The sequence below is a fragment of the Raphanus sativus genome, chromosome 9, assembly GCF_000801105.2.
Source record: "Raphanus sativus cultivar WK10039 chromosome 9, ASM80110v3, whole genome shotgun sequence".
In the NCBI taxonomy this organism is placed as follows: Eukaryota; Viridiplantae; Streptophyta; class Magnoliopsida; order Brassicales; family Brassicaceae; genus Raphanus; species Raphanus sativus.
Genome location: NC_079519.1, coordinates 24,584,653 through 24,601,859, shown reverse-complemented (window position 1 = coordinate 24,601,859; position 17,207 = coordinate 24,584,653). Strand labels below are relative to the sequence as shown.

The window sequence follows — 17,207 nt, the reverse complement described above, 5'->3', positions numbered from 1 at the left end:
AGTAGAAACGATATACTCAAGAACTGAAAGTCTATTTGAAACCTAAACCGATAGTATTTCGGGTTATACTAATACCAAAATAATTTACCAAATCCGACCCGAAACGAAGAGCATACGAACCGATCCCGAATCGAAATTTTAAATTATCTGAATGGGACTGGTTTTCGGTAACCATGAAAACCTGATCCCGATTTAAATAGAACTGACACCCGAATGGTACCCCGATTGCACAGCCCTAAGTTCAACAATCGAAAAAAAGTCTCATTGAAGTCGACTCCCCTTTGTTAAGTGAGCCCGTTTGCTACTAAGCAAAATTATACATCTAATTTGTACCATCATAATTGTACTTAATAGTGAAAATCCATTTACACCCAACAATATTTTTATCAGACTTTTTCTTGTTCAGCACATTAAAAATAAATTTAAAGGTGATAGATATTACAAAGATTGATCAAAGAATGACAATGCATATATAAATATTACAAAAGATGCTCAAAGAATGACAGTGCACTAGACAATATACAAGCATAACACTTCATGAAATAAGAGGAATATGAAGGCTAAAGTAGAAATAGTCAGTAGGAATAATCATTATGAAGTTGAATACGTTGTTGCTGCTGTTGAGATAGATGGTGTATATCCTTAACAATGTCGAACACTGCCTCAGGCTGCGCCAACTTAAGAGCATTCTCTGACATTTTATGTAATTCGTTTTTCTTGCTACTGAACCATCCAGCCACAGTTTTCGCTGTTTCTTTAGGACTTCGAGTGAAAATCCCAGCCCCATTGTCCACAACATACGGCACATTGCCTTTTTCCTTTGATAGTTACATTCACACGAGTTAGTTTGTGGATTTAATGATATGGCAAAATAATTTCAAGGGTAAAGCTAAAAATGTAAATGTACCTGTCCGGGAATATAGTCATTGAGGATAATTGGGAGGCCGCAAATCAATGCTTCTGCAATTGTACCTGGACCGGCCTGTTTGGTGTGATAAATACTTGTCAAATTTAAGGCTTTTCTAAATAAGAACATGAGTGATAATAGGGGATGGAGGATTTAAAGATATGGCTAACCTTTGTAATGATGCAATCACAAGCTCCCATCCATTTCTCCATTTGTGTCTCAAACCCACGAATCTGTGAAGTATAAACATCATAATATAAGTTACCTATCCTTTCTACAAGTACTAATAAAAATTCACATTTTATAGACTACCTTGATTGGAATCTTCCATTCATGCGATGCTAATGCAGAGGCAAGGGTTTTGTTCCGGCCGCATATTACTATCAGTTGTCCTATTGTCTTTCTTTCTTTAGAGTCATATAAAGAATCTCCGAGGGCTTGAGCGGTTTTCTGAACCGGACCCATTCCTTCACCACCTCCCATTAACAGAACCGCAGGTAAATTTGAATCTATCTCAAGCTCTTTCCTTAGATCATCCTAACAAAACAATATAATACATTTGGTTGATCTTCCAAATGTTTGAAAAAAACCAAAACTCTAAGTGGTATAAACTGGACTAATCTTACCTTGCAGATAATAGTGCGTGGGAATGATGGGCGGACAGGTAAGCCAAAGACACGAATCTGAGAGTCTCCAAGACCATCTACTAATGCTCTCTTTGCAACCTCTTTGGATGGGCAGTAACATCTGCTGACTCCATGATGGAACCTGATTAAATATTTTCATTTTGAGCTACTATTTTAAATTTAAATGTTTGCACTAATTAAAATTATACTTATCTATAATATAAAATACAAACAAGAGACTTGACCCGAGCATAGTCTTTTTTTTTTCATTTATTTCGTGTAGATATATTAGATACCATCTTACCATGTACGGTGGCAAGTGTTCAGATCAGTGATAACCGTCACGAAAATGACTTTCTTTTGAAGTCCTTGCCTTTTCATTACCCACAATGGGATGTGTTGCATCAAAGGATGTACGCTAATAATAATGTCGGGTTTATACTCCATTAAACCAGCCTCTATTTCTCTTTACACCACAAAATAAAATAAGAACTTAATTATATTGTATATAAATACATCTAATGATGTAAATATTACATCTAATGAAACTAAAGGATAAGATGAAAAATGACAAATATATAGGGTTAACATGTACTTGGCATAATAGGCGGCAAGAGCACTGAGATAACTTCTGTGAATCCATTTGGGAGAGGTACCATGAAACGCGACTGACCAAAGACCAACATGTTTCACCATGAACTTGTACTGTCTCTCCATGTCGTTCAGTGGCCATCCCGTGTATTCCTTCCAAACGTCTTTTATGATTATCTGTAATAAATAATAGTAAAACATTACTTCCGAGCTAGAAACATAAGTGGTGCAATTATTAACAACAACAAAAAATGAGTAAAGAACGTGGGACAGGTTTTTAAAACACCTAATGTTGACATCATTCTTGTATCTCCGCCAACCTGGCAAACGCCAAGATCCAATACTAGGCTACAAATCTTCCAAGTAGATAGTATTTGTTTATGTTTTTTTTTTCAAAATTAAAGTGGGCATTGCGATGTTTTTAATTTTGACGGCTGAGATTCATTGGTATTGCAGTTTTTATTTTATTTTTTGCTAAAACTCATTGGTATTTCAGTTACGAATCAAACTCTTCTTGGTGTAATTTGATATTTAAATATATATATATGTATGTATATATCAGATTTGAAATTTTCTTTATTAACCGTTCAAAATAATTTTGTTCTTCAAATTAGATTTGTGGTTCATATAATCGAAGAAGTAACATATCGGCTCCACCGATGCGTTTGAGTCAAGGTAAAGAGAAAGAAGAAAAATAATATAATTACGTCATAACAAAATAAATAAAAATATATTTACCCGGTAGTCATCTCCGAATTCGATATTGAAGGCGTCACGTATAGCCTCAGCGGATGCACGGTGGCCACCGCCGGTATCACTCATCAGAATAAGAACAGTTTTGATCCTCTCAGCTCCCATCTGCTCCATCTCCATAACTTGTTCTTTTTCTTCAAACCCTCTCTTCCTCAAACTCTCCTTCCCGTAATCACCTGATCTTGATCTCCAACGATTATGGTTGTAGTCATCGTCGACCGTCGAGAAACTAAAATTACTGTAGACTCGCCTGAAAACTTTCTGCGTGATTGAATCATTCTCTGCACGAGGCGAAGCCACTTTCATCATCTCTATTTGATGTTCAAGAACGATGGTTGTAGTTTGTGTGGGCTGGTTGGTGGTCTTTATGTATTCTCTTTATCTTTGGGGGGGTTTTAAATTTTTTGAAGTGAAGAGAAAAACATGGAAGACCCAGTTGTTGCCTTGAACAATAATGAAATTATTTTGAGGAATGATGCTGAAAATATTCCCTTTCAATTTTGTTCCTATAGTATTGCTTCTGCTTTTTATATTTCGTGTCTTTATTGTGTTAAGTGCGGTTTAATGTTGTGGAAGAGAGGGGAATAATGCAAGCCTGTAGCCGTCGGATCTACCTTTCGTTTTGGAATCTTCGGATATGAAGATTCGGATCTTTGGTTGTATCATAAGTTTTTTAAACAACTTGACTTTTTCTATTGGTTATTTAAAAAACAATGTAATGACATGGATACTCCTTTTGTTTTTTTTATTAAATAGTATACTCTTCAGAAAATGATATTTTACAGGTGGAAATTAAACTTACTTCAGACAAATTAATAAAATGAATCAAAGACCATGTCCTAATTGCCTGAAAGCTCTAAGCTATCGCAGAAGATCTTCGTATTTATTCAGTTTTGTGATATTTCTGAGAATAATACATATACACTTTTTATCTTTTATTTCTAATTTTATAGAAAAATGAAAATATTTTGAAATTAAATTTTAATTTTTTTTACTATTTTATTTTGGTGTAAATAATATTATTTGTATTTATAATAAATATAAATACGCATATACATATTTATCTAATTAAATTTTTAAATTTCTAAAAACATCTTACTCTAATTTTACTCTAATTTATAAGATAATAACATTTTACTCTAATTTTTAAATAAAATGATTATTTTTTAAGAAAATAAACTCATCATCTAATTTCATATGTTTCACAAAAAATAATTACATAGATAAACTTAATGAATTAAAATTATACCTAAATACGACTATTGATAATTATTTTGTTTCTCTTTGTAATAAAAGTTTAATTAGCTTTTTAACTTGAATTTTTTCTTCAAAAAGCTTGAACTTCCTTTTTAACAATATCACATACAATATACAAGTAATATTTATAAAATATGAAAAGATAGATAATTTATTTTTATTTATATTTATATTTTTCCAAAAAGATACAAAAATAAATATTTATCAATTTTAAAAATATAGACATATATTTTATCATAAATTACATATAGAAAATTATAGAAACAATTATTTATCAACCTAAGAAAAACTAAACAAAATATAATTAACAATATTATTCTTACTTTAGTCTAATTATAACCAAAAATATGAACAGTTAAATCAACAAATTATTATGATTTATCTATTATATATATATATATATATGCGTGTGCATTAGTTTTTAAAATATTACAATTTATGTTTATTAATGCATATCTGATTTAATATTTCTGTTTTCTATTTTTAAAACAAGATATAAAACTATAAAAACCTTTATAAAATATATTTATAAATATAAGAAGATAAATTTAACTACCTACTAATAAGCCAATTTTAACATGATTTAAAAAAGCATCGTCAATTTAAAATAATAGAAACAAATCAACATACAAATAGTTAAACTAATATAACATATTATATTTGAAATTACATATCTAAATAAGATGGAAACATAAATATACTTCATACCATTTTTTTGTATCATACATACAAATTACAAAATTATTTGAAACCTATAAAAAAACCAAAAAAAAGTATTTTTAATATTATATATACTTATTTTGTATATTTTTATTTCTGTGCATGACCACGGGAGAATCACCTAGTATATATATAATTAAACTTCAGTAATGTATTCAAATATTCATCAATATTTTTTCATGAAAGTCTTCCTAAATATACACTTTTTTTTTTTGTCATCAACAAGCACAGACTCATATAGACTCTGCGAACCAAACTGGGAACTCTGCATCCATGTGAACGACGAAAAACGATTGCTGTCTGGCACTGCGTACCAAACGATCCTAAATATACACTTAAGAATGTATTTTTAAATACACATTACATTTATGAATGTGTTCCCAAATTTTGTAAAGATATTTTACATATTTATGAAGATATTATACTTATTCAGTAAAGTTTACCTAAATATGCATATAACTCAAATTCTGAAGTACATAATCATCTTGTAGTCTATATTACTTTTGTTGGAATGTCATATACTCATTTTTAAGCTGAATATCAATAAACTTTCGGAACGTAAAAACCCAGTGTGGGAAGTAAAGTAGAAGAAACGGTGTGAAAGCAAAATGTAAAAGAGGTAAATATTATCTAACAAGAGAGACTAAAATATTTGCGTAGTGGAAGTGTGGAGGGAGCAATTAACTATTTTTGTTCCACCGATCGCCTAAGATAAGTGGATCTTATGGCCCAAAGCTGCTTCCCAACAGCTTCCATGTCCGGTCGCTCTTTACGTGTCGGAGCAGCACACTGAAAAGCCAAACTGAACATCTTCTTTAGTATCTTCTCGTCTACTCGCTCCCTGGCCTTTGGATCCACCAGTTCAAGCACTTTGCCTTCATTGTACTTGTCAAATGCCTGTCACCAGAATTTATAAATTAATCTTTGCCCCAAAAGGAGATGCAAGATGGAGAAAAAACTTACCCATCGAACCGTAATCCTCTCATCATGAGGTTTCTTGGCCTCCACGGGGCGACGGCCTGTGAGAATCTCCACAAGCAAAATCCCAAACGAGTAAACATCGCTTTTGGCGGTAAGCTGGTAAGTCCTCATGTACTCAGGATCAAGATAACCAACTGTTCCTTTCACTTGGGTCAAAATGTGGGTCTGGTTAGAGTCAGATGGACCGCCTCTTGCAAACCCAAAGTCTGCCACTTTGGCTCTCATGCCATCCGTGAGGAGAATGTTGGATGATTTTATGTCACGGTGTATTATCTGTCTTTCTGTTTTTTTTTTAAATGACAAAAAAACAATTAAGTCAAATCTAATCTCAAAACAAAGTTTACTATATAGAGTATAACCTCTTTAAATTAATAATCGATAGATTAATATCTCTATTCATTAATATAATTTCATAGTTCCAAATTGAATTTTTGGCTTAATTAGTATTTCGATAAATTAATAATATTTATAAATTAATAAAAAATTATAGTTTTGGTGTAGTCTCAACATTATTAATTTATAGAGGTTTTACTGTATGTATTATCTTACCTGCATAAGAATGGAGATAAGTCAATCCATGGCAAACATCAATCACGATCTCCAACCTCTGATTGAAATTGAGAGTGCTTCCACGAGTACCTGCCGTTCAAAAAAATATTTGTTTATTCATATATGTTCTTATATAGCTGCAAAACAACAATGTGAAACAAGTTCTTACCATCCAAGTGATCCCGGAGTGTACCATTTCGGACATACTCGGTTATGATAAGTCGCTCGTCTCCTTTGTCAACATAACCAAGTAGCTTTACTAGGTTCCGATGCCCTATTTTCGACAAAAGATCAACTTCACTTTTGAATTCCTTTCGCAGATTCTCAAAGTGTTCCTGCAAGTGTCAAGTTTTCGATTTAAGTAACATTTGCTTACTCAGATTGCATACAAAGAAAAGTTGTAACTGAACAACTATCAAACAAAATACCTTTTTGGCTCGTTTAATAGCAACCACCTGGCGATCCTCTAAAATTCCCTTATAGACTATCCCAAACCCTCCTTCACCGATTTGATTGTCGTCCGAGAAATTGTGAGTTGCCGCTTGAATTTGACTCATGGTCAGATTCAAGGGTCCCATCCTGCTAGGTCTTGGGGACATGGCATATCTAGATGGGCTTTGAGGTACCCGGGACGGACTTGGTGGTGCCCGGAATGGACTTGGGGGAATCTTATCAGACGAAGGGCTCATTTCAAAAGAGGAAACTTGGTGCACTGCCATAAGTATGTATATGAACCTCAACGTTAACATGTAGCTCAACATTTTAGCAAATATTAAAAAAATAAAAATAAATACTGATCTCATACCACTAATAAGGTACTGAAACATATTTAAAATATCTCTCTATATTGGGGGTCACCTGAGTTAGATTCCTTGGGTAGTACTTCGTGAGTATTTGCTTTCCTCTCCTTATGGAAGCAAGGACAACATATCGCACAACAGAAGAGAAGAAACCCGCTTGCTGCCAAGCTGACTTTCACATGGTTTTTTGATTCAGCCTCATTTGTTTCAGTATGTTTTTCTTCCAAAAACCTTCTCCCTGCATTGAGAAAAGAAGAAGCAGTTCAATTAATGAAGCAAGGATGGTGACAATAAGAGCTTAACAAAACAATTCTCCGCATACCTAGTAGATAGCACGAGTCTCTAAAAGAGTCCCCAAGGACACAACCTTTGGCTTTGTGAATCCGTATGGCTTCGCAAAAGTGGATTCTGTCCACTGGATTCCCGTTAACTGTGAATGAACTCCCTCGTTGATAAAGCTTTTTGTAGGCAAAATGATCGGATTGACAAACAGTTGAGCCAACAAAGGATGATGACGATGCACAAGTTTCCTTGGGATGCAATAATAACATTACCAAAGCAGTAAACGCCAATCTTGTGAAGCTCCAATCATTTCCACCCATAACTGATCAACAAAACACTCAATACACAAGACTCAGACTCAATAACCCAATTAAACCATGGCAAAGATCGGAGCAAAAAGAAAAAAACAAAAACTAAACTCTAAAACCTGACCTTCTGGGTTCAAAGGTTTACTAGAAAACGAAAATCAAGATTGCGATACCAAGAACCTTTTGACCCGAACATGTTAAGGCAGATCAATTTCAAGAAACCCAGAAAAGTTGAGGGGGAGAAGACCAGACCAAACCTTGTAGCTTTGACTTGACTGTACAGTACTACTTTGAATTAAGAAAGCACTTTCCTCCTCTGTTAGCAAAAACGTGTTTGGCTAATGAAGGACTCATGTAGAAACTTTTTTGAAGATTCGTCTGTTTTTTTTTCCTTCCGTGTCGGGAAAATTCGTGCTATGTCTGATTTTTTTTTCCTTTTTACAATGAGGTGACGGTAACAACAGCGCTGATAAATTGAAAAAAAGGAAACCGAAAAACACCAATTAAATCATTGAACAAGGCTTGACTATTACTCCCACCATCTATATTTTATATCTCTGATATTGTTAAAACTGAACTACTTTTTGTTGTTGTTTGAAAATATAGATAATATACAAATGAAAATAGATAATATATAAATAATAATAGTGTGGAAACATAGATATCAGATAAATAATTTAATTTATTTATACATTTAACCATTACATTTACAATAAATTAAATATTTTTGTATTTTTTTATTTATGGATTTTGCCATTACGTTTAAAATAAATTTAAATTAATTAATTACATTGGTTATTATTTCTTTGTGGTGATAATAAAAACACAAACTGAAATATATAGTATATATATTATATAAAACAATTTGTAAATATAGTATTACCTTATTTAGTTTAGTCAAAAATAAAAAATTTGAGAGTTCAATTAAAAAAAAACAAAATATCATAAAATTAAAAATAATTCATAGAAAACTAATAAAAAAATAAATTTTCAGTATGTTGTTTCATTTTAAAATAAACTAACAAAAACAACAGGTTAATATATGAATAATACAATGACATCAAATTGCATCAAGTTACAAAAATTTTAATATAATATTATGCACAAATAAAATAACAATGTATACATGGAATTTTAAGTATATATGTAAATTACATCTATATTATAAAATAAAATATTCTACTTTATATGTAAATTACAAAGCATAAAAATATATATGGATTTTTATGAAACTATCGGTTTATGAGTTTACGATTTTCCTCCACAAACAAAAAAAAACTTCAACCATATTTCGAAAACCTGTGAAATATTTAGTATACATAAGACGTAGATCTTAACCTAAGTATGTATCTCTTTAATAATTTTAAATCTCAGGCCAAACAAGAGAACAAAATGAGAAAAAAACTCTAAAATCAATATTTTAATCGAACAATAACCAAAGTGAAAAAACAAAATAAAAAGGAGAAAAATATTGAAGATATATTGGATTGGCACGTGCACGTAAACTTCTTATATTCATAATTAATTTTAAATTGCTAAATCATGATATAAAACTGAGCTGGTATAGTTCATTGTAACCAAATAGTATGCATGAGATTTTTCGGCCTAAATGTTAGGTTTTTATGCGATAAGTGATTTTTGACCTAAAATATTTTTTTAAAAATGAGATCAGCTCATCAGTAAACAAATTATGTAATTAACAAAAAAAGTTTTAAAAAATTGTTTAAGAGCCAAAATATTAATTCAATCAAGAATATAAATTTTATTTTTTTCATAGAATATTTTTTAAATACTTTTCATATAAAATTCACCATTCACCATGCGCAAGACGCATGTCTTATCATAGTTTTTAATGTAATTGGAGAATTAGTGAAATGGATAAAAAGGTAACTTGTCCTGTTAAATAAAACAATTTTGTGACTTTGGGCCTTAGGATCTAAAATGGGAAAAATATGTTGCTGTAAGACTATCTAAGTCATTTTCTCTATTATTTATTGTAATATTTGTTATACATATAAATTATAGAATGAATCAACATATTAATAAATAAATATGAAATTCTAAAATAAAATTATATAGATATTAAAAAATTATTTCAGTTAAGTTATTTTGTATAACTTATCTTATTATATATAAAGCTTGGTTTTTCAAATTTGCTAATTAACATAATATCGACATGTGTCAATAAATTTTTAAGATTATGACATATGTCAAAAATATGATATAATTCTATTTTTTTAGAATTTAAAAGAGGTTTACAAAAAAAAAAATTCATTACAAAAATAGTCTCTAAGGTTCTTTTTAAGATTTTAGAAAATGAATTATATTTTTTTTATATGATATACTATCCTACAAATTGGTTAATGAAAAATGAGAAATCTTAAAGAAAAACTAATTATAAAATAAGTAACTTTCCTTTTTAAGTCTAATAAAGTAAAATAGTAAAAAGAAATTTTATTCTTATTATCAATAAATAAATTCCCTTTAATAGATAATTTTTGGTTAAAAAAAATTATAAACCAAAAATAATTTCAAAAAACCTGCCATTATGTAAAAAGCTTCTTTTATCCTAAAATCATAAATAAAAGAGATATGTAAAATATATTTTTCCTTTTAAAATCTTAACCAAAGAATACTTCTTTTATTTTTCTTTTTAAATCCTGACAAAAAATGAATTTTTTTATTTAAGAGTAATTTTTTACTTTTAAGACTTTAATGATAAACATGATACTAAAAATTATTATCTTAACAAAGAAAAATTGTAAAATACAAACTATAAAATAAATAGTATTCCTTTTAAAAATATTTACAAAGAAAAATTGTAAAAGTATATTTTTTCCTTTTTATTGATAAATAACTTTCATTTTTCAGTAGATAATTAAATGTTACAAAATTATAACAAAAAGCTGCAAATATTTCACATATATAAGAAACTTATCTTATATTAAATAATTTTCTCAATTCATTATTTTAATATATATTTCCATCATAAAAATTTAATTAAAATAAACTAGATAAAAGCAATATACTAAAAACAAAAATGTAATAATATGACGATGAAGTCTGATTTGGTATTGACCAAGCATATATAAATATCAGTTAAAGTGACAGTAATAATTATCATTTTATTAGCAAACATGAAAATATATATCAAACATGTGTTTGACTTTGGTATGACTAAACATATATAAAGACTAATCACGACAATATCCTAATTTTATTTTTGTTTATTAAATAGGTTTAGTAAGATTTTTCATCAATTATATTTAAAAGATTACTATAAAATAAAATTAAAAATTTGTCAATTTTGTTAAGATTTTTAAAAGGAAAACATTCTATTTCATAAGTCCATTTTATTTAGAATTTAAAAAAGGAAAAGAAAAATACTACTGTATACTGTTTTACAATTTTTTTGTTTACGATTTTAGAAAAAAATAATATCATAGAATCTTTAACAATTATTTTCTGTGTAGAATTTCTGAAAAAATAAATTACTATCAATTAGTTTTAAAATTAATATTTTAAAATTTCTATCACTACCATTCTTATATTTAATTTTTAATAAGAAAATTTAATATCATGTTCATCATCAAAATTATTTTCAAATAACCTTTTACAATTCTCCTTTGTTTAGGACTTAAAACATGTGAAATAATTCTTTTTTTGTTTAGTATTATTTTTAAAATAAAAATGCTACCAAATATTCTTTTAAATTTATTTAGGATTTTTTAAAATGAAAATGAATATTTCACATCTATATTTAGTTTTATGTTTCCACATATTATTTTTACAAAACACAATAGCATTGTCATGAAAAATAATACATGAGAATTTTTTTAATTCTTGATATAACTCAATTTTATATTATCATTAATATATCATATGATGCTAATATAATTTATTAATTATTATGTTGTTTTCGTACATGGGTATGTGTAAATATGATGAATATGTGTTTGTACATATAAGATAAAAAAATATGACTAATTAAACAGAAATTTGTTTATAAAAAATAAGCTAGTTGTATAAAAATCTTAAAGAAAAACTAATTATAAAATAAATATTTCCTTTTTAAATGTCTAAATAAATAAAACTGCGAAATTAATCTTATTGTTCTTATAATCAACTAACTTTATTTTAATAGATAATTTTGTGTTAAAAATTATAAACAAAAAATAACTTCAAATATTTCAACCGAAATGATTGTGATAAAAAAAATATAGGTTGTGAATGTGTCAATAAAAACCTATGATTATGTGAAAGTAAATATTTTTATTAAAAGCCTAAATAAAAAAGATTTGTAAAATATTTTTTCCTTTTTAATCTTAACCAAATAAGAATTATTTTTCTTTTTACCAGAGAAAAATTAATAGTAATTTTACTTTAAATTTTTAATGATCAACATGATACTAATAGTTATTTAAATAATTTCTTTTTAAGAAGTTAATTAATTAACAATAAAAACTGTAGAAAATATTAGTGATATTGAAAAAACGAATTTTGAAAATGGCAACTCTGAAAAATATTTAATATTAACTAGAAATAATTATTTGATAGTAATTTTATTTTTCTAAATCCTAGACAAAAATATAATTGTAAAAGTAGTTTTTGATTTTCTAAACACTATTTTTATCCAATCATGATTTTAGCAAAATAGATTTCCTAATTTTAAAGGAAACTAGTTTTCCCTTTGTTTTATTGTTTTTTGCTTAAAAGCTAGAATCCATATTTTCTGGTTTTTGCTCACTACAAACACTACTTTTTTTCTTTAATTTTGCGGAAATTATTAATTTAAAGAAACATCTACTATATAAAATCTACATTTAATCTACAAAACACATGTATACAAATCACAAACTAATAATCTATTCACCGTGTGCACTATATTTTAAATCAGTATATTTATTAAAATATAATAGAAAATAATTTACAAGTAATTCACCAATTATTTGTGTTCAGTGAGAAAGAAGAACATTGACAATTAATTTACATATAACTAGACTTGTCAATAAAATTAATTTATATTTATATAAAGAACATTTTTCAAAAACATATCAATAAAATTAACTTAATTTTTAACATTTACTTTATTGTAAATTTACATATGTTGCTAAAAGTTTATCTGTATTATTTTATTGAAAGTATGGTATATTCTATTAGTCATTTTAGTATTTTAAAATAAATTTTAAGTCAAGTTTTTTAAAATAGTGTATATACTTAAAAATAAATAAATCATTCATACAATTATAGAAGAAAAAAGATATAAAATAATTCAAAACTCAAAAAATAAAATCAGAAACCAGAAACTAAAATCTAAACCACCAATCTTGTTTTTCAGAAATCTAAAATCTACTGCAAAATCAAAACCAAAAGTGAAAAACCAAAAATGAAAAACCAAATTGTAAAAACTAAAAGCCAAAAAAAAAAAATATATAATCCTTTTAAACAATCATCACCTATGTAATATTAATTTCATTTTCCAAGACTCTAAAACTGTAAAAAATATTTGATAATTGTTTTCCTTTGAAATAAAATCCTAAATAAAAGAGATTTGTATCATATTTTTTAAGTCAAAACCAAAAGAAAATTGTAAAAAATTGTTTGATAATATTTTAGGAGAGAATTTGATGATGAACATGATACTAAAACTTATTTAATTAAAAATAAGTTTTAAAATAGTATTGATACAAATTTTAAAAATAGTAATTTTAATATTTTTATTAGTAACTAGAAATAGTTATTTGATAACAATTTACCTTTTCTGAAATTCTAAAGAGAATATAATTGTAAAAGGTTATATGACAACAATTCTCCTTTTCTAAAATCCTGAACAGAAATGTAAATATTTTTTAATTTTAAATAAAAAGAATATTTATAAAATATAATTTTTTTAAACAAATCTTAGAAAAAAGAAAAATTTAAAAACTTATTTAATAAGACATTAACTTAGTACATAAGAAAGTGTATAATGTTATCATTGACTCGATTGGCGTTATTTAATTTTAATTTTTTTAATTATTTCATTCTAATTCTTATTTTAGATTGAATTCAATTTAAACTTTTAAATATAGTGTTTTCACTATCTCTAGGTACAAAGTTGATAACAATTCATCTATGTACTATATAAAAATATAATAAATGATTTGTTATTTTATATTCTCTATTAAATTAAAATATTAAACAAAATCTATTGTAACGAACAGACTCATATCTAGTTATATATATGCATGAAGTTTTAAAATATTATCATTGTTATTTTCATTCATGTAACTTTGAATCGATTAATATTTTATTTTATTTACTATCTGACTCTAAAGCAACATATATTTACCGTTTATGACAAGAATCAAATTAAATGCAAAACAAATAATCAAATTTTAATCTATAGAATAAAAATATTATGGTTGACTCGGAAAAATATATGTTATCCAATATATTCAAATAATAACTAAACTAACAAGATATTATATATCCACAATCATATATAATTAAAATAAAATAATATCATTTATAATAAATCATAATTAAAATAAAATAATATCATCTAGAATAAATCATATATATTAATTAAAACATAAGTTATAAATTATGTAAAAGTAAAATAAATATTAATAAATATTTATATTCGGGCATAAGCACCGAAAAATTAACTAGTTTACTTTATGCGCACTGACAGTTTTTTTACTAGGTTTTTCATATTAAAAATAACTCAAAAAGGTAAAAAGATCTGAGAGCTGCATGAGAGAAAGTTATCTCATTTGATAGACCCAATTTACCTTTTAAGAAATGTTTTTTTTATCATTTGTTAATCAGTTAATCGTCAATATTTAAAACGATTACTTTTAGTGTGTAGAAGCTCAAAATGGGTTGCTCTTGCATTCTCTTGTTTCCCTGTTGTTTTACAATAATATTTTCACACACCTCAATTCATTCGTTAAAAATAAATAATTTCAAATCGTACTTTCATACAAGAGAAGAATCATAAATCTAGAACCACAACGATACAAGCAGAAGGGATAGATATGTGAAAGAATCAAAGGGAAAGGATTGGACATGATTAATACACGTGAAATGAAAAACCAGAGCTCTGCCATTGTCTTCTCACTTTTTTTTCTCCAAGTTATCTGCGTAACCCAAAAACAAAATAAACATTAGTGATGAAATCATACAATATAATACTATCATACACAATTGCATGCACATTAATGTACTTCAGTAATTGGGTTAAACACGTGTGGGTAATATATAATTTCTTAGCGAAGATTGAAGTTTTAATTTAAAGGAAAGAAAAATTAGCATACCCTTTAACTGGACTAAATTTCTCAGATGGAGCAAGTGTAGCCCGGAGGTGGGTTTTTGCCACAGGTAAGAAGAAGCTGAAGAGCAACTGGAACGTACAGCTTAAGGTTAAGAGCTTTAAGCTTAAGTGTAGTGCAGAGACAAGCTGCTGCTTCAACTTCAGCGAGGCCTTTAAGTATCGGACAGCATTTGTTAACGGCTGGGTCTCCTAACCCTATCTTTACTAAACCTCCCAACAAGTCAACACACGCCCCCAACTTCAGCGTGTCTATTGGACATGTCGCCTTCCCAGTGCCTGGTGGGGACTTATGGCTACCCGGGGGTGGAGGGCAATCTTTTCCTCCTGAACTAGGAGGGGTTGTCCCTGGAGGAAGAAGAGGACCCACAATCGGCAACGGTGGCAGTGGCAATGTGGGTAGCCCTCCAACCGGAGGTATGGGTAACCCTCCAACCGGAGGTATGGGTAGCCCTCCAACCGGAGGTATGGGTAGCCCCCCAACCGGAGGAATGGGTAGCCCTCCAACCGGGGGAAGTGGTAGTTCTGGGACGGTCACGGGAGGTACAGGTAGCTTTGGGACGGTGACTGGAGGAACAGGTAGCTTAGGAACTGTCACCGGAGGAACTGGAAGCTTAGGTACGGTCACTGGAGGAACAGGTAACTTCGGAACGGTCACCGGGGGTTTAGTGGAGTGTTTTCCACCCTTCCTGGGGTTGCAGGAGCCACATGAGAAGGATTTTTGAGGAAAGAAGATAATGCAAATGAGAATGAAACAGAGAGAAATAGATGAGAGTTTGGATGACTTCATGTTGAGAAGAGCGGATGGAGGAAAGATAAGAAAGGTTAATATGAATATATAGGGCAAGAATGGAGAAAAGGGATCACGTGAACATGGGGGCTACTTCTGCAATAAGAAGAGAAGCCCCAAAATAAGCATGGTTGGCACTTATCATAAGAATACAAATTCAATTGATGACCCATCGCTATATATGATCACATGTCGCCTCTCTTTTTTTCACGGCTAATTTTTTTTTGTCAACTTATCACGGCTAATTTAGATTGGGTTTACTAAAAGTACTAAGTGTTGCACAATAATTTTACGGATACTTAGAGATAAACATTATAAATACAAACTACCGTAAATTTTGACCCGCTCGACTCGACCGAACGGTGTCAATTTTAATTTTATTTATAAATGTTATACATGATTTGCAATGTATGTACTAATATAATATTTTGAGAAATAACAATGTGTTTAATTACATCGAATATTTTTTTTTGCGTCTACGATAAAATATATGCCCAATATTTATTGGACATCATCTAAACAAATCCAAAATTTGTATAATTATATTTATGTATAAAATATCTGGAAAAAAAAATTCTGAATTAAAAGTAAAAAAAGAGATAAATATGAGTTAGTATGATATTAAAAATTGATACATTAGTTATAACATTTGTAAAAAAAATAAAAAATATTGTAGGCCATTTATTCAATAAAATATTCGATTTGTATAGTTATACTTATATCCTAGTTTCAAAATAGAGAAGGTGTATGAATAGTAAAAGTATTATATAAATCATGTTAGGAAGAATCATAACTGTCTTGACCAATTGTACATGTTAATTTAATTGATTTATAAGTATAATGTTTAATTTTAATTGCTTTTGGTTAATTTTCTAAATGCTATTGTTATACTAAAGATTATGAAGATACTGAGTGTATGAATTTAAACTTGGTTAGCAATATTTTCAAAAAAATGATAGACTTTTTTTGAAAATTTTTATCAGCTAAAATAGCTAGGAACGTGATCTAAATTTGTAATAAGTATTTATTTGTATAAGTGATAATATATATTTTAAAAATTTACATGATTAAATAATATTTTAATAATGCATTTCTCTAAACACAATAATTTATAGTTTATATCAAGTAATTTTATTTTGTCTTGTAAACCATCAATGGTTTCATCCATACGTTTTAGAATATGAATCGTATATCTGCACAAATATATTTTATTTTATTTAGGATCAACATTTTATGATAATGTATAGTAAAATTGTTGTATATATTATTTAAAATATGTGGTGCTATATATTTTATATTTTCTAAATTTATCATACTAAACTTACATT

General features: G+C 28.3%; 3 protein-coding genes across 4 annotated transcripts; all 3 read right to left on the bottom strand.

Annotated features, from left to right (window-relative positions):
• Positions 1–380: 380 nt before the first annotated feature.
• On the bottom strand, positions 381–3,454 carry LOC108824363 (monogalactosyldiacylglycerol synthase 3, chloroplastic). The gene is made up of 8 exons (XM_018597774.2): positions 2,863–3,454; positions 2,129–2,301; positions 1,838–1,999; positions 1,534–1,675; positions 1,220–1,444; positions 1,078–1,140; positions 908–982; positions 381–818 (listed from the first exon to the last, which is right to left on the bottom strand). Exons 1-8 carry the CDS (start codon positions 3,184–3,186, stop codon positions 576–578), a joined length of 1,407 nt encoding a protein of 468 aa, XP_018453276.1. The 5' UTR covers positions 3,187–3,454; the 3' UTR covers positions 381–575.
• A 1,919-nt stretch (positions 3,455–5,373) lies between these two features.
• On the bottom strand, positions 5,374–8,199 carry LOC108828628 (calmodulin-binding receptor-like cytoplasmic kinase 3). 2 transcript variants are annotated; one of them, XM_018602374.2, is made up of 8 exons: positions 7,899–8,199; positions 7,507–7,788; positions 7,243–7,422; positions 6,813–7,096; positions 6,554–6,719; positions 6,385–6,474; positions 5,818–6,116; positions 5,374–5,751 (listed from the first exon to the last, which is right to left on the bottom strand). In XM_018602374.2, exons 2-8 carry the CDS (start codon positions 7,784–7,786, stop codon positions 5,539–5,541), a joined length of 1,512 nt encoding a protein of 503 aa, XP_018457876.1. In that variant the 5' UTR covers positions 7,787–7,788; positions 7,899–8,199; the 3' UTR covers positions 5,374–5,538. The 2 variants fall into 2 exon arrangements, with proteins under 2 accessions (XP_018457876.1, XP_018457875.1); XM_018602373.2 differs by having other exon boundaries at positions 8,032–8,198.
• Positions 8,200–14,700: 6,501 nt separating this feature from the next.
• Positions 14,701–15,911, bottom strand: LOC108823564 (36.4 kDa proline-rich protein). The gene is made up of 2 exons (XM_018596800.2): positions 15,076–15,911; positions 14,701–14,898 (listed from the first exon to the last, which is right to left on the bottom strand). The coding sequence occupies exon 1, from the start codon at positions 15,877–15,879 to the stop codon at positions 15,097–15,099; it is 783 nt and encodes a 260-aa protein (XP_018452302.1). The 5' UTR covers positions 15,880–15,911; the 3' UTR covers positions 14,701–14,898; positions 15,076–15,096.
• Between the last annotated feature and the right edge of the window lie 1,296 nt (positions 15,912–17,207).

Excerpts from the sequence above, each read along its gene's own strand:
- LOC108824363 (XM_018597774.2), bottom strand. The coding sequence starts at position 3,186 with ATGATGAAAGTGGCTTCGCCTCGTGCAGAGAATGATTCAATCACGCAG. Across the intron at positions 2,302-2,862 it reads AATTCGGAGATGACTACCGG|ATAATCATAAAAGACGTTTG; the intron begins GTAAATATATTT and ends TATTTATTACAG. Across the intron at positions 983-1,077 it reads GTGATTGCATCATTACAAAG|GCCGGTCCAGGTACAATTGC; the intron begins GTTAGCCATATC and ends CACACCAAACAG.
- LOC108823564 (XM_018596800.2), bottom strand. The coding sequence starts at position 15,879 with ATGAAGTCATCCAAACTCTCATCTATTTCTCTCTGTTTCATTCTCATT.
- LOC108828628 (XM_018602374.2), bottom strand. The coding sequence starts at position 7,786 with ATGGGTGGAAATGATTGGAGCTTCACAAGATTGGCGTTTACTGCTTTG. Across the intron at positions 7,097-7,242 it reads ACCCAAGGAATCTAACTCAG|TGCACCAAGTTTCCTCTTTT; the intron begins GTGACCCCCAAT and ends TACTTATGGCAG. Across the intron at positions 6,475-6,553 it reads ACTCCGGGATCACTTGGATG|GTACTCGTGGAAGCACTCTC; the intron begins GTAAGAACTTGT and ends TTTGAACGGCAG.